This window comes from Stylophora pistillata, chromosome 9 (assembly GCF_964205215.1).
Source record: "Stylophora pistillata chromosome 9, jaStyPist1.2, whole genome shotgun sequence".
Taxonomy (NCBI): domain Eukaryota; kingdom Metazoa; phylum Cnidaria; class Anthozoa; order Scleractinia; family Pocilloporidae; genus Stylophora; species Stylophora pistillata.
This window is the reverse complement of record NC_142527.1, coordinates 14,822,838-14,839,295: the sequence shown is the minus strand read 5'-3', so window position 1 is coordinate 14,839,295 and position 16,458 is coordinate 14,822,838. Positions and strand designations below refer to the sequence as shown.

Genomic DNA, 16,458 nt, shown 5'->3' with positions numbered 1-16,458 from the left:
TCGGTTGGTTTTGCCGTGATGTTATTGGCTGTAAGACTCAAGTGACGTAAGTCGGTCGTGACTATACAGTGTCTCACGTCATAGCCCATCTAAAGATTGCAAAGGTTTATATTTATATTTGAACTTAAAGGGTAGGCACGACTCTCCCTAAACCTACGTGTATTAGGAGCTGGACTATTTCTTGGAGCGATGTCATAGTTTCCTTTTCGTTTATGTGTCCATGCGTCTTTTAGAAATAATGACAGAAACGTACACTTTGTATCATGTAGGCCTCTCCAGACCGTGTACCGACAGCGCGTCAAGAGATGATTCTACAGCAGCTTGCAACTCTGCGGCAGGTGAGGAACACTTTGTCGCACTCAGTTATTTTCCGTTATTCTATCTGCTACACGAGTTTTAATATCAGTCACACCGCGTTATCTTGACAGTGATTATTGGTTCACTATGTTTCAGTTGGAGCATAAGCCAGCGAAAATCTCGTTATGCTTGGGTTAGGTCACTGCCGCAAATATAGTTTTGAAGACATGAAGACAATTTGTTTCAAGGAAAAGAAAACATCGTCCTTGCATTGTCCGCAATTAACTGAGTACAAAACTTTCTTGAACAAAGCGAGAAGTAAAGAATTTCGTCCATTGTAAGGAAAGGTCCACGTGACGTGAAAATTTCAACACAGATCCACTTTCTTGAGTTGTTTGTTCATTTGTCCATCACTTTATGGCATTGCAGTGAGCCCCTGCTCATCTTGAGTGGATCTTTTAAAGTACTAAACTAAGCGTTTTTGTGTTTCTGTAAGGGTTTAATGATGAAAGAAAGAGAGCTCCATCACAGTGCAATTTGATGGGCAGCCTAATCAAGAAAAGCAAATTCAACCAGTCTGTGTTTCGCATACAGAGCCCGGAGTCAAGGTCATTCTCTCTCATAGAGGATTAGAACTGAGAATTAATGATAACAGTGCAGGCCGGATTGTTCTAGTCCCTTAAAACCGAAGCAGGCATCAGAGAAAGCGCGTAGTCCTTGTTATAAATAAAATGGTTGTTTTTAACTTAAAGTGGTATATAATTCGATATTTAAAAGTTGTATATAGTATGTCACCTGTATACAAAAAGTGCAGAGAACTGTAATAAAAGATAAACCTGTCCGCCTCAGATGAAAATTGGAACTTTCTCTACTGAAGTCAATGGTGGCCCATTCGGCGATGAGGCCTACTGACGCTGCTCCGGCGGTGATTATAAACATGTTGTTGTGAAGGTTTACTATAGGTTATCCATCTTAGGAACAGAGTCCTGTTTTAATACACCAACGTTGATCTGAGCTACTGAAACACAATTTTCTAGATATTGAAATTTAACACATCCTCTTCCGAAACAGACACTATGGAAAGCTTACCGCGAGAGATGATTATTCCTCACGTAAAGAAAAATTTTCCTAAGCTCGATCGGCTGTCCGCGAGAAAGCAGAACGAAGCACCGCATATTTTCAAAAACTACTTTCCTTTCACCCCGTTTCTTATAACGTTTTCAGTGAGTAGATGGTGCATTAAGTTACTTCCCTTTTCAACTGGATGGTCTGGTGGCTATAAGGTGAGCGTATTAGTGGCTCAGAACAGGTTGAGAACACGTTAATCAAAGATGCGTCAGAGGACCTTAAATCTTTATCGCTGAATATGGAAAAATCGTTCAGAGAAAAGTGTTGGAGGGACTAAGAACCACCTTGAAGTTCAAACAAACGAATATCAAGAAATTTGTACAAGAACGAGGACAGTCAAGGTTTAGTTTATATTAACTTTAGTTCCAATTCACGCCTTGTCATCTGTAAATTGATCGACTCTGGCATCTCTTTATCGTCACTCTCACCAAATGTGAAGGTGATCACAGGCCACCAAAAACGTAACTTTATTCTAATTATACTCTTACATTTAATTTAATTCATATGACAGACAAGGTAATCAGTGGTTAGGAAAATAAAAATCGAAAAATGGCTATTGTCTTTGAGTATTTCACTTGAAAATGAAATGGTAACGGAACTTGATGCTGCCACTTTGAAATCTCTTCATAAATTGTCCTGACAGTGACATTCAAAAGTCTGCCACATCAACCGTTATGCCTCCCAAAACTGCAGATTTCAACTGGAGTAGTTTTAATCCAGACTGGGAAACGTCTCTCATTCACTTTGTAATGAAAATTGTAGGAGAGAGAAGACTTTTACAGTTTCCTGGCGATGAGAGTTTTTTTGTCGTACACTTTGACTCCAGTGTGTTTATGATAAGTCCTCACTTAAGTGGGAATGAATAACTTGTCGGGGATAATCTTCCATCAATTTACCGCTAACAAGTTGGAGTTATAGACGCTGTACAGCCAAGAGCTTGAAACTCCTTGGTGACCAACTGGTAAGGAACACGTTTCATCACAGGATCTCCAAATCAACATGACGAACTTCGGGATTTCTTTTCTAAAAGAGCAGAGGTAGCAAACAAGTTTAATTTACATTGATCTGACAAAGTAATTGTATAACCTGCCGTTCATATGCGGCGGATTCTGAACATTCCGGTTCATCATTTATTTGATCACACATGGCCAACGTACTGCTTAAAACAAGAATCCTCCAAAGCCTTTTGTTTTAAATTGTTAGTCTGAAGTTAGTTAAATCAAGTCCAGAGAGTGTGTCATGGAACGAAAGATGATTTTTTGAAATGGCCACATCGTTCGCAACATATACCCAAGTTCTATCTTGGTGGGGGTAGAGAAGTTAATCAAGAACTACTGAGTCACCACCTTTGGGTACAGACATACAATACCTTGATATTTTTCTCAATTCTGTCTACTTGTTGGCCCAACATATCAATCACTTCTTCTCCGTGTTCCAGGAGAAACAGTTCTAATTCAGGCACTGTAGTCAGTTGTTGGACCTCCTGGAAAAAAAGAATAGAAACTCGCAATGATAAATAAGAAGACTCATTCATGGAGTTCATACACTAAGAACAGTCAATCAGTGTATCGATTTTTGTTCTAGTGAGGTTCCTAAAAAATGTAATGCAGTTTCACTGTGTAAATGGAATACTGCATATTGAATAAACAGAATAATGTTTATATGGCGGATCGAGAAAGAAAAAATAACACGCGAAACCGATGGCGAAGATATCTCTGTTACTGTTACTTTCAAGGTGTACACGTATTTTTCTCTTTGTCCAAATTATTTTACCAGCAGAATTTCTCTGTTGTTTTGCTTTACCTGTGCCCAAGAATCGGCAACAAGTTGGTTAGGTTTGAGTGTAAGAAGGAATATTGCCTCATCGCTAAACGCAATTTCCAAGAGTTAGCGCTCGATCAGGCCTATGCGGTTCGACCGCTGGCACTCTGTGTGCTCCACTCTGTGTGCTCCACACTTACCTCTAGTAAGAGTTCCATATCAACTCTGTTGAGATGACAGCGAGTTATTTCTCGTCCATCAAAATTTACTTCAGCCTTGAAACGAACTACATCTGCTCCTGGAAAACGTAGGTCCTTAGTGAGTAAATGAGGTTTTTAATTTTTCTTAAAAAGAAAAACAACCAAATAAAACTCACCCATCTCAGTGGCTTTCACGTCATGTATCGACCTAAAGGGAATCAAATATTAGAGGCTTGTTGCAAAGTTTTATTTCATGGGGTTTCCGTTCACAAGTAACCATTTTGATTTCAAAAAAGAATCTTTTTCAGCAGTCAAAAATAATAACAACATCAGAACCTGCCTCGGTCACATAATAATGCTCCTTGCTTCAGAGTGACACGACAAATAGTCGAAATACAGAGTGACACACGACACAAATTTGAGATATGAAACAAGTTGGATGCGGCTTGCCAGAGACAGTGGTACGACCTTATGATACGATAAAAAGCAAACTTCTTGTAAGCATCTTGTTGACTGACATGTATCAGGTTATGCCAACGATGCCATCACCTGCGAGCGAGCTCAGGAATGTCCATTACAATAGTGCTTAGTAGCTATAATGATAACCCATGTACCTCAGTTCAACTTTTTCAAAGTTTCATAACATTCAGAGCCCTCTTAAATTTATTTCTCTATTTTTTAAATTTATTTCATAAATGACATCAGTAAACTAAGGCACCAGTCATTTCATCATCAAACAAGTAAAAAAAGCAGAAGATAACACTTTGACAGATCACTCCCATTATAACCCAGTTCTTGGGCAGTTCTGTTACTAGGTAAGAACCCCTGTTCATCTACCTACCTGACCACAATATCACTTTCTAAAACTTCAATGATTTGTTGGATTCTGTTAATGGGGATAGATCTAAAAAAAAAGTGAAGGTTATTTAAATATTATAAAAAATGACTATTAAGTAAAACAGTGAGGTATCAACAGATTAACAGAAACACAGAATAATATGACACTTAAACTATAAGGAAAAGTAGGTAAGCTGGGGATTCAGAGGGAAGGGGATCAAACTTGGTTTAATTTATAGTCTAAGGAAGAATACCCTGGAAAAAACAAAAGCTAACTGTTTAGGAGGTTATCGTTTCTCTTATAAATGAAAAATAAAAAGTTAGGAAAGATAAATAGGTATCAAGAGTGGATCCAAAATTAGGGACAGTACCTTCCAATCAGGAAGTCAGCATTTCTACCAATAAGGAACACTGCAAATGATCCAAGAAGCCCTAAAAATAACAGATTAATAACTGAAGGTAAGGCGTAAACTGCACAATATAATGAATGACAACATAAATTTCAAGATCTCTGATTCACGTAAATCTCGACTACTAATTTTTTCCTTTGCATTCTTCTCAACTAAATAAAAAATTTACAATAATTTTTATGGGATCAAACTCCCCAAGTGCTACATGTCAGTCTTGTTAATTTCTTACTTTATTACTCAGATAAGGCTTGTTATTGTTGCTGTCTCTCTTGTAGAGATTAATAGGAAAAAGAAGGTAAATTTGAATAGCAAGAAGTATGTATGAGTTTTTCAGCTAGCTTATTACAAAGATATCTCTCATACAGTACCTCCAATCATCACTGAACCCAAAGCATCAAACACAGAGCTTCCAGTGTAAGATGTAAGACCAAGGCAGCATGTAGCCAGCATAACCCCAGCAACAGCAGCACCATCCTCAAGCAGGACCGTTACTGCACTTGGATCTCTACCCCGTATCACTACAAGTTCAGCAACAGTAGACTGAGAGTAGTTGAAATATATGCTTGCATTTGATAAGTAGACTTCTTACATTTACTAACCACAAGAAAAGGCAGCACTTTGTATAATGAGAGGCTATCAAACTTAACAAGTGGTGCTACTCGTCATCATCACACTGACCAATTGATTCACTGATAAACCTTTTGGACTGAGGACAACTTGCTACTCAGCTAAAACGAAGACTTCCACTCAATTTGTTACAACAATTGTCCTTTTGAGGATTAAGTTCTCATCTAGATGAGATCACAACGTAAAAACCCCTTAAGAAAACGATTAAGATAGTCGAAAAACAAGACAGTAAAACATCAGACAAGCAATCACTCAAAACAATTTAAAGTCAACATCAACTTCATTGTCTTTTGTCACACTCAGTCAGCTGCATTGTAACACCAAGCATTAGTTGTCATAGCATATCATTACCATATTCTTTGAAGGACATGCCGCTTTCCCGAGCACTTTTCCGCACTTGCCCTATGGCCAGCAACAAAGTTGCTAAAGATAGAGAAAAATATTTGAGTATTGATGTTTTTGTTTATAATTATTTATTCACAAAATAAAATGATTACGGTTCACACAGAGTATTTGTAGAAGTGACATCTAGTGACAAAGTTCTCATACCATTGGTAGTTAGTTGGATTTGCTTCTAAATCAATAGTGGTTGACAAGTTTACTTCATTCAGTTTTGTTTTCAGTTTACAGCTTGGCACCCTACCAACACAAGGTTCTTCCTAAATGATTTGTTTTCATGGGCTAGGTATCTAAATCTTTGAACCTTAATTAAACCACTCGCGGTTTAATCTTCATGAGCTGTTGATTTGTCCAATTTGATCTATCCTATTACAAGCTGCTGTAATCGTTACGGTGGCCAATTTACCATTTCGACTTTGTTAATATATCCAAATTATTTCATATCAGATAGTTCACTTGGATCAGAACTGTCAATAACCAATCAGATGAATGAGCATATCCTTATTAATAATTAGTATAATTTCAGAGCTGAGCAAAGAGTTTCCAGCAATCTGATTGGTTGAGCGGTTCCTTATATGACGCTATATAAACCGCTCCACGCGGTTTAAATAAAATGTTAAAATAAAATGTTAATAAATGTTACTAAAATGTTATGAATTTAGAAATTTCTCTGTTGTTCAGCTCTGAAATTATACTAAAACAATTATTCGCCACAGGTTCAGTGAATATTGTCAAATAATCCCCTCGACTTTGTCTCAGGGATTATTCGATGATATTCACCTCGCCTTCAGCGAATAATTGTTAATTGTAAACTAACTATGAATATAACAATTATGAAACAATCTATCAATTTACAATAATTATGAATAAAGGCTGATAGTTTCTAAGGAAACTGTTTGGTGCTGCATCAGTGGGGGTAACAAAATAATTTGAATATATCAACAAAGTTGAAATGGTAAATTGGCCACTGTTAGGTTATAAAAGCTGACGTTTCGAGCTGACATTTCGAGTGTTATCCCTTCGTTGGAGGGCTAACGCTCGAAACGTCAGCTTTTATAACTGTAACGGTGGCCAATTTACCATTTCAACTTTGTTGATATATTCAAATTACAATAATTATGTTTTCAACAATTTCCAGACATACTGGGAAGAGAGATCTATTTTATTAAAAAAAAAAAAATTAAAATAATTGCACAGAACCAACCTCCTTCCACTAGAAATGATCCAGCAAGAATAGTATATGCCTAGATGATAAAATATGCAACAAGGAACACTTGGGATTAAGTTATACCAAAAACAACAGTCATCTGGTGGGCTGAATATCCTCTTGAGACCATGCCCTTCAATTTCGTGTGTATTAATTATGCTGCAAAGAATTATGTTGAGCCATAACTCAAAGCTCTTGAAATGTGTTGGCCCTCTTTTGTGGCACTGCATGACCACAGCAAACCCTCACTAATTTAGCTAATCACAATTACCAGGATATAATGGAATTTGGAATCCATCATACTGTTGGTACAAAACTTAGTATCCTTTGGCAACTAAGCTGTTAAAATTAGACCAGTCACTAACTATTAGTTGCATTTTAAAACTGGTTCATCTCAAAGTTCAAACTTAGCTCAACTTGTTTTGATACTCACTTATAACCCACTAATTGATCACCCCATTTGCTGTGACACTTTAAGTACAATTGTTTTGATCATTAATTCATTAGCCAAAAATATAGCTATATTTTACAAGAAACCAATCCTTTATAATTACTAAGGGATTTCAATATTACACTTATTTACAAATGTTCAAGATCTTGAAAAATGACTAAAGTTGCAAGGAAACCAGATAGAAGCTAAAAGCTTGCAAGTTGAAAAAGTATCAGACAGTTCACTTTAGATTGTCAGTATCTAAGCAACTATGCACCTACCCCTCCCCTAACCCAACATTAACCCTAGCTTGTTATCAATTAACTGGTGTTGGGTTAGGATGTGGGTATGCAGTTGCTCAGATGTTGATGTTGATCTGAAAATTTTATAGCTAGATATAGTGACTGTTTATTCCTCACAACTGACCATTGTAAGATTCTCTAATGGAGCTGGATTCATCAGGCCTGACACACCATGATACATTGTTACACCAGCTCCAAGGAAAAAAATTCCAACACCACTGATAAGTGAATACACATAACGAGCTCTTGACCAGCCATACCTGAAAAATGGATTTATTAACTAAACATGAGTTGTAACAAGTACACTTGACCACACCTTGTAACACAGGCAAGAAGTTACTAACCAAAAAGGTAGGCCAACTCAACTTGTTAATTACACTAAGAATGATGATAACCACATTCTATAAGGTTTAAAAGTTAAAACAAAACTCAGGGTTTGTTAATTTCACTTTTATGAAGCATTTAAGCTTAAACTTGGATACAAAACACAGCTGATGGCTGACTTAGATTTGGTACAAAGAGCTACCTAAAATTAATTTGAAACTGGCAGGAGAATATGGCTTGAGGCATTCCACCTGCTCTCCCATTAAGCTATGTGCCCCCCAATAACTGCTTCAAGATTATGTAATTATCTGATAAAGTACAGGGCAAAAATCCTCCATCAAACTGTAGATCAGAGTTATGTTTGTGTTTATCAGAGTTGTGTTTACAAGGAAGTATTTATTACATTGTACTTACGGATGATCTGGAGAAGGTTTCTTGATTGACTGCATGATTCCAACAGCTAACAAACACTTTCAATGAACAAAACAAAAAAACTGCCTCACTCAATGAATAAGCCTCATTACAATAACTCATAACATCCTAAAATTTCATCATAAAATACAGGTTGTATTTTCCTAATAACAATGGTTAGAAGACTTACAAAATTCTGTGCCAAAAAACAAAATTATTTTATTTCCTACTTCAACTTTGACAACAAAACCACACAACTGAGGCAAGATTTGAAATGCTGAGTTCTGCATGTAGAGAACAAGAACATGACAAAGAAGCAAGAAAACATGACAGACAAACTTGGCATACAATATTTAATACATACATAATACCATAACCATTTTAACAACTAACATCAGAAAAACTTTAATTTTTTTTTGCATTTATTGTGAAGACGAGGGAAACAAGTTCAATGCATTATTGTATACATTTTTTTTCATGATTAACTTCTTATTTTTCGCTTAGAAATTTCTACTTGTTTGATTATATTAGCCATCTTCAAAACAGTGTCTCAGTATCTCCACATGGATTGCAGCTCACAGTTAAACATAAATACATTTTGATTAGTTCATATACAGTCAGTTACCATACCTGGTTCAACATGTCAGCCAATGAATGTATGGATTCAGATAACATTGTTGCTGATCCACTGTGCAGATATGCACCAAACTTAAACAGCATCACTGCTAGGTTACTATTAATAAAAAACATCAACAAACAATACTGATCTGTCCATTGCAATAGGTTTCTTATACATAATAAGTTGCCCATTAGCACTGTGCACCATATGCAAACTTGGCTCATCAACAGAGCCCCACATTAGCAATGAAAGGCCCTGTCCTTTCATTGTGGCAGTGAAAATAATGCTCTGAAATTTACTGTGGAGGTTATAGCAAGACATTTCGTTTAAAGGATGTTAAGTTAGACTTGTGATAATAAATACATCTAAAAGTTGATTTTTCTTGAGCATAACTTTTCCAGCTTAAACAGGGTGCATTTTAAATGAGAAGGATCAATATAAACCATCTCAAATAATGGCACAGACATTAGTTATTCAAAATTCCAGGCTAAATATAAGAAAGAGAAAAACAGGACGAAAATTATATGTGACCCTAACTCCACCATTAAAACAGTCTCATACCAATTGTTGTTTCACTCCAATCCAGGCATTGGACAAGAGTGATAACTCAAGCTAAGCTAGAAATTACAAGTCTATTTCATCATCAGCCTAGGTCGTGAGGGACTGGTACAAGAGTAGCGCAATGCATCAACCAGTTGTGTCGTGCTTTAGCACTGAACAGGCAAAGAGGTTTTTCCCTCCATGTGTTATTCGATTTATTAGCGCAGTTTGTGGTATCATTATAACGTCTGAATTCCTTGTTTCCTTTCTCGGATTTACAGGAGTCCTAGAGAGGTAATATTTTTGCCCTTGTACCGTCTTGAATTGGTTTTTTGTGCCATCTTGTGTTTCCCGCATTTTTTCTCAAAAAGAACATGGCTGCCAACAACGATGATGATTGTGCCACAGAAAAGCTAAGTGACCAATAGTCTAGTGCACTCATTGCTGCATTAAATAGTATGAAAGCTAGCATCGATTCAGGGAACAACTTGCTACAAGAACTCGTAAGCAAGAACGGTCATCCCCTAACGATGCCATCATAACATCTAAACGAAGGAAATCTGGTACGGCTTCATAGAAAGCTAACATAATATTCGCAGACAAGGATGAAAGCAATGCTTCAGAGAAAGCAAATATGCTGCATCAACATGATGCAAGTGAGGCAGATGCCTTAAGTTTATTTGGAGATGATATCGATGAAAGAGAGGATATCGTCCTTGGGGATATGTCGGATGGAGACTCTCACAACGCTAATTTGTTGTCTGAAATCAGTTCCTTTCTGAGTTGTTCAGAGGACACAGGTCCACCAATTGCAAGTGGTCTTGCTGACTTAGTAAATGGAAAATTTAATGCAGAGTATTCCGTGGAGAAGAGAAAAGAAATTCTCCAGAAATATAAGACTCCGAGTAATTGTGACAATGTGCTTGTTCCCAGAGTAAATGAGGAAATATGGAGCAAACTGTCCACAAATGCCAAACGCTCAGATCAGTAGCACAATACACGTGAACAATCAGAGTGACACAAACGTTTTCCCAAATATCTTCTTTATTATGAGTGGTACGTTTGTAAGATTTCACACCAATAAAGGTAACATGTTTGTCAATAAATACGCAAAGTTTCGTGAAAATTCACTGCACTCTTATTTTTTATGAAATTTTTGTTCTACAAAATTGATTAAAAATATGGCCGTCACGCGTAACATTTACACAGATGGAACGTTGTTTGATTATGAATATCTATATCAAAACACGCATTTCTGTTTTGAAAAAAATCTTATAATTACAAAGACCAAACGTACTTTCAACCTAATAACTAAAATTTTCTAAAACTAGGATCTGTATGGTTAAAATTCTAAAAAAGTACCTCATAGTTATGGCGTCACGATACTGCTCTCAGCTTCTGCAGTTGAAATTTCGGTTCCCAGACAAGTTACAAAATGAGGCGATCAATAAAAATAGTAACCCTGACGGCATTCTCACTTTCTAAGGACTCTTTCCTGAAAATATGAACAATCTAGGGCCATTCGCTCCAACGCAGTAAGAAAAAGACTGAATCCCAAGCCGTTTGAAACGCTCTATGATTTGATGCGCCATTCAAAACAACACACAAAGTCAACGTCTTCCCAAATGCGCGGAATGCATCCGAAACCTTCCGATTGCCGCCACATTTGATTCTCATCTCAAAACGAATGTTCACGAGCATTTCCACGTTAAAATATAAAGTAGGTAGCTCACAAGAAGAGTTTTTCGAAATCCCAAGCCTTATGAAACGCTTCTTCATGAATTTCATATTACATGTAGGATTTTCTCGCGCGAAAGGACCGAAAGGCAGCGAAAAAGCGTGAAAACTTCGCCATGACTTTGAACGATTCCTTCGTGAAAACAACAACATGGGGCCTTGGTAACCTCCCGAGAAGGTTCCAGAAACTTTTTGTTATGTAATAACTCCGAAAATAGCCGTGACACGTGCAGAAGAACAAGTGTTTTTCAAAGCATGTCCCTCGGGTCGCCAGGTGAGTTTACGCGAGACGATTTTCAATGGAGCGTGAGAATAAAGCAGAACTAATGAGAAGGTGGAGAGAAGAAAAAAAGGAGAAGAAAAAAGCTATCAAAAAAGCCCACTACGAAAAAAACAGAAAGGAGCTAATACAGAAAGCTGTGGGAAGAAAGCAACAAAAAGCCACGGCCTCGAAAACACGTGCTCAATCGCGGAAAATTACAAAAGACGGGAATGGAAAAAGCACAGCTAGAGTTCGCAAATTTCGACAAAACAAAGCAGAGGAAGTAGAAAAAAAGAGAGCCCAAAGCAGAGAAAGGTCAAAGAAATACCGGGATAAGAAAAAGGCTGCTGAAATGGTAGTTGAAACAGACGAAACATATCCTGTTGAAACTCCGGACATGGCCGTGTTCAAAAGTCGGATGGCAAAAAAGCGAGCAGTGGACAAAACAAGAAAAGTGCTTCCGGCAACACCAAATAAAAAATTAGAAGTTGTAGAAAAGCTTGTCCGAAGTCCACAAACAAGAAAGGCACTGGAGAAAAAAGGTCTGATAAAATCACCAGAAGAAGAAAAAGAAATGGAAGCTTTGAGAGCCATCACGACTGACTTAACTAGTGGAATTAAGCATTTGAAGCGCAACAATAAAAATGAAAGCCGCTCTGCATTTGGGGCAATCAAATCACTCGCGTTTGGAGAAACAGTGAAAGAAAAGAGGCTAACTTCAACTGTTTCAAAGCTTGTTTCTCTAGATAGACGTTCAGTTAGTCGTGGAATAAAGCGCAGGTGTGAGGTCCTTAAGGGAGATGAACCGAGTTGGCTACTTACGAAGAGGAAACCCAGAGTGGATGCACTTTCTGAGGAAGTGAAAAACTCTGTCTGCCTGTATTGGACTTTTGAGGCTAGTAGACCAACAGGAGACAAGAAGGATATCATCAGGAAACGAATTGGCCCAAAACTATACATTGAGCACCCCAAACATGTGCTGGAGCAGACTCAAAGTGAAGTCTACTTTAATTTTCGTGCAGCCAACCCCGATGTTAAAATCTCTCAAAGAAAATTTGAGGGCCTAAAGCCATATTTTGTTAAAGGGGCAAAGGAGCGTGACAGAAGGTCTTGTTTATGTCGCAAACATGAGGAAGCACGGATTGTATTCAATGAATGTCTCAAGTTTCGAAAAAGTGCACTGAATGAAAATCCTACCCTTGATATACCATTGGTCTCTTTAAATGAAGCTGTGGAAATGTCACTATGTCCTAAACCTGAGGGTAGCGACTTCCACAGGCTTTGCTGCATCAATCGATCGTGTGAAGAATGTGGCACACACCTCTTTAAGCTTCTTCCAGAGGAGCAGTCTGAGGAAGGCACAACCAAGTGGAAGCGCTTTGATTATGTCCTCACTGGGAAGGTGACAGCTTCTGGAGAGCCACAAAAGAAAATTGCGCTGGTGCAGAAGGAAACATGTCCCAAGGAACTTTTCCAGTATTTCATTAAGCTGCTGGAGGACTACCCCTACCACCAGTTCATGGCTATTTGGCAGAGAAAGCAGCTTGATGAACTACTAGAAACCTTGCCTCTTGGACATGTCGTCTGCATCCACGACTACTCAGAGAGCTACTCTTGCAGAGGGCAGAATGAAATCCAATCGCAGTATTTCGACGTGAACAAGGCAAGTCTTCACATCACTGTCCTGTTTCGACATGCATCTGCATGTGATGAAAAAGAAAGCACTGCTGAAGAACCCATCATCATCAAGGAACACATCTTTGTGATCAGTGATGATCCAGGACAGGACTTTGATTCTGTGCACCACGCCCAGTTGCTAGTGGCAAAGTATCTCACTGATGACCTGCAGCTGAACATCACCAAACTGCACGAGTTTACTGATGGCTGTGCAGCACAGTACAAGTCGAGGCACTGCATTGGGGATTTGTCTTGTTCACTTGCCGACTTTGGGTTCACAATTCAAAGAAATTTCTTTGAAACATCCCATGCGAAAGGCGAGCAAGATGCTGCTGGTTCCCATGTAAAACAACAGGCCAGTCTTGCAGTAGTACGTGGAACAGCAAGCATAACCAATGCCAAAGATCTGTGTGACCATCTAACAAGTCATTTCTCCAAACCTGCGCAGTCATCATTTCCATCTCGATCCAAATCAGTCAGCCTAAACAGAAGAATTTTTTTTTATGTTCCATCTCAGGGTCCTGATGCAATTTTACGTAATCGAGAAGGACGCAAGTTTGAAACTGTTAAGGGCATCCGAAAATTGCACTCCATAGTTACCACCCCAGAGCAATGCAAGGTCCTAGTGAGGAAACGATCCTGTTACTGTGGTGAGTGTCTCTTTGACAACTTCGATGACTGCCAGAACAAGGAACTGGTTGATGACTTACAGGAGATTATCTTACAGAGGGAGGCATCTGCGGCTACCACACGAGCCCAAAGTGAAACTCCAGTGGCTGAGCCTGTTCACCTCCATGTTGCTGATCTAGTTGGCAAAGACAGCATCATTGCCATTGCAGCGGACGAAGATGATTCTTATGATTATTACCTGCTGAAAGTTACCAGTGAAGGCCCTGTTATACTGAGAGAAGATGTCACTGATGATTATGGGTGTGCATTTCCTGCTGGGAGTTCCGTTCTTAAAGGACATTTCTTTATAAGGGACAATCTGATTGACATGACGTACAAGCTTGATCAAAAGAAGGTCGCTGTCGTGTTTCCTGGCACTGTTCGTTACGTTTGTTCAGAGCTGATAGAGAGGGGCAGAGGTCGAAAAAAAGTTTTTCAAGTTGCCTGGGATGTCCATGAAGACATCATTGCTTCACTGTAACATTAATTAACAGTTGTTTGATGGACACTAACTGATTATCAGTTTTGTTTTGATGAGGATATTTCAAAATGTACAATATGTCATCCAAAAGTGTGTAAAATGTGCTAGTTCTAGGATGCGCACTGCATTCTGGGTAAAAACTAAAATTGCTGACTTGGCAAAAACAAATTGATTATATGATCGTTTGCTAGTAATGATGATTTGCTGTGATAATTATAAAGAGTTAAGATGAATTTGGACAAACTACTAGATATTTTACCCAATTTTACAGGTCGCAATGCATTATGGGTAAAAAACTAAACATGCTGACTTGGCCAAAAAACTTTCAATTATATGATCGTTTGCTAGTAATAACGATTTGCTGAGATAATTATGGAGTGTTAATATGAATTTGGGCAGATTACTAGATATTTACAAAATTAAGAGGCCGCAAGGCATTATGGGTATAACTAAAAATGCGGACTAGAGAGCTAAAACCAAGTAAACCATAATTATTTATTTTTTTACTGTTTATTATTTTATTTTTTACTGTGCAAATTAAAGTGTTAACATGACTTTGGAGAAACTTGTAGAAATTTTGCATTTTTGATGCATGTTACACAATTGTACATGCTTATTGTGCTACTGATCTCAGATATCCGAACTTCAGCATTACAAGACACACTTGTTAAGGTATCTAGTGCTATTATATGCACAACTGATAAACTTCTCGAACACAGAGAAAAGAAAACCATCTCCAGCTAGGATTCTGTTGCCATGCTAGGTCATGTTTGTACAGAACTGTCATACAAAAGAAGGGATGCTTTAAAACCTTTCTCACATCAGGATTTTCGTCCAGCATGTGCTAGAAACACAAAACCAGGGAAACTCCTGTTTGGGGATGATTTACCTAAAACACTTCAAGAATTGAGAACTACTAGTAAGGTCATGACCAAAAACAGTTTTGATGCCAGATAGTACAAGCAAAATACTGGCCATCCTAATCAAGACAATAACAGATATCAGCAGAAGCCTTTTTTAGTGAACAGAGGGAGGATTTTCAATCCTCCCAGATCAAAACCAACTCAGGGCTCGACCCCCTTCAAGAGAAAGTTCACAAAGACTTAGAGGATTTAACAACTCAGGCAAGGAATTTTCCAAGGTATGATAGGGATCATCTGTTACTTTATCTTAGGCTGCAAGTAAAGTCCTTTAGAGCTGGCCAGGTATCCTTATTTTATGAGAAATGGATGCAATTGACATCAGATCCTCATATTTTGCATACAATTGAAGGCCAAACACTTGAGTTTTCTTCCCATCCTTTTCAGCAATAATATCCTCCCAATTCAATCTGTAAAGACCACATTGCCCTTGTTGAGGCAGAAATTTCCTCATTAAAAGAAAAGGAAGTTATAGTCCAATGTCATCATGAGTTAGGGGAAATTATATCTCCTATATTCTCAGTTCCTAAGAAAGATGGTAATGGGAGACTTGTCTACAATTTAAGAAAGTTGAATTGTTTTGTTGAAAACTCACATTTTAAAATGGATTCCATCCATACCATTTTGAAACTTGTCACACCAAATTGCTGGATGGCCAGTTTGGACGTAAAAGATGCATATTATTGTGTTAAGATCCATCCTGATTTCCAAAAACTTTTAAAATTCTCCTACAAGGGCACCCTATACAAGTACACAGCCTTCCCAAATGGTCTGTGCATCTGCCCAAGAATGTTCACTAAGATGATGAAACCCCCGTTAGCTTTTTTGAGACAATGTGGCCTTCCCAAATGGTTTGTGCATCTCCCCAAGAATGTTCAATAAGATGATGAAACCCCCGTTAGCTTTTTTGAGACAATGTGGTCATATCATATGTGGGTATATTGATGATCTATATCTGCAACGCAAAACCCAGCAGAAGTGCATAGCCAATGTAATCGCTACCATCAGACTGTTTGAAAGCCTTGGACTTGTCATACATCCAGAGAAATCAGTGATAGTTCTACAACAGCACCTTGTTTTTCTGGGTTTTATCATTGATTCTATCCAAATGACTATTAGTCTCACTAGAGACAAGATAACTAAGATAAAGACACATTTGGTTTGTCTCCTTAACAACCCTTTCTCTGTCAATATCTGGGGTGTGGCCAAAGTTATTGGTC

General features: G+C 38.0%; 3 protein-coding genes across 5 annotated transcripts in view; 2 read left to right on the top strand and 1 right to left on the bottom strand.

Moving 5' to 3' along the window:
* Positions 1-1,979, top strand: part of LOC111324152 (uncharacterized) — a 15,322-nt gene extending 13,343 nt beyond the window's left edge. For both annotated transcript variants that reach the window (XM_022927658.2, XM_022927659.2), the window contains 2 exons: positions 270-338; positions 794-1,979. In XM_022927658.2, the coding sequence (XP_022783393.2) occupies positions 270-338; positions 794-838 (114 nt within the window). In that variant the 3' untranslated portion in view covers positions 839-1,979. The remainder of the gene's footprint in view (positions 1-269; positions 339-793) is intronic.
* Positions 1,877-16,458, bottom strand: part of LOC111324154 (proton-coupled zinc antiporter SLC30A9, mitochondrial) — a 24,182-nt gene continuing 9,600 nt past the window's right edge. The window contains exons 8-19 of the mRNA XM_022927660.2: positions 8,964-9,066; positions 8,337-8,392; positions 7,723-7,858; positions 6,864-6,903; positions 5,612-5,683; positions 5,002-5,151; positions 4,595-4,655; positions 4,228-4,290; positions 3,563-3,594; positions 3,387-3,484; positions 2,795-2,908; positions 1,877-2,448 (exon numbers count right to left, since the gene is read on the bottom strand). Of these exons, the coding sequence (XP_022783395.1) occupies positions 2,404-2,448; positions 2,795-2,908; positions 3,387-3,484; positions 3,563-3,594; positions 4,228-4,290; positions 4,595-4,655; positions 5,002-5,151; positions 5,612-5,683; positions 6,864-6,903; positions 7,723-7,858; positions 8,337-8,392; positions 8,964-9,066 (970 nt within the window). The 3' untranslated portion in view covers positions 1,877-2,403. The remainder of the gene's footprint in view (positions 2,449-2,794; positions 2,909-3,386; positions 3,485-3,562; positions 3,595-4,227; positions 4,291-4,594; positions 4,656-5,001; positions 5,152-5,611; positions 5,684-6,863; positions 6,904-7,722; positions 7,859-8,336; positions 8,393-8,963; positions 9,067-16,458) is intronic.
* Positions 10,468-14,872, top strand: LOC111324151 (uncharacterized). 2 transcript variants are annotated; one of them, XM_022927657.2, is made up of 2 exons: positions 10,468-13,818; positions 13,896-14,074. In XM_022927657.2, the coding sequence occupies exons 1-2, from the start codon at positions 11,529-11,531 to the stop codon at positions 13,931-13,933; spliced, it is 2,328 nt and encodes a 775-aa protein (XP_022783392.2). In that variant the 5' UTR covers positions 10,468-11,528; the 3' UTR covers positions 13,934-14,074. The 2 variants fall into 2 exon arrangements, with proteins under 2 accessions (XP_022783392.2, XP_022783391.2); XM_022927656.2 differs by having other exon boundaries at positions 10,468-14,872.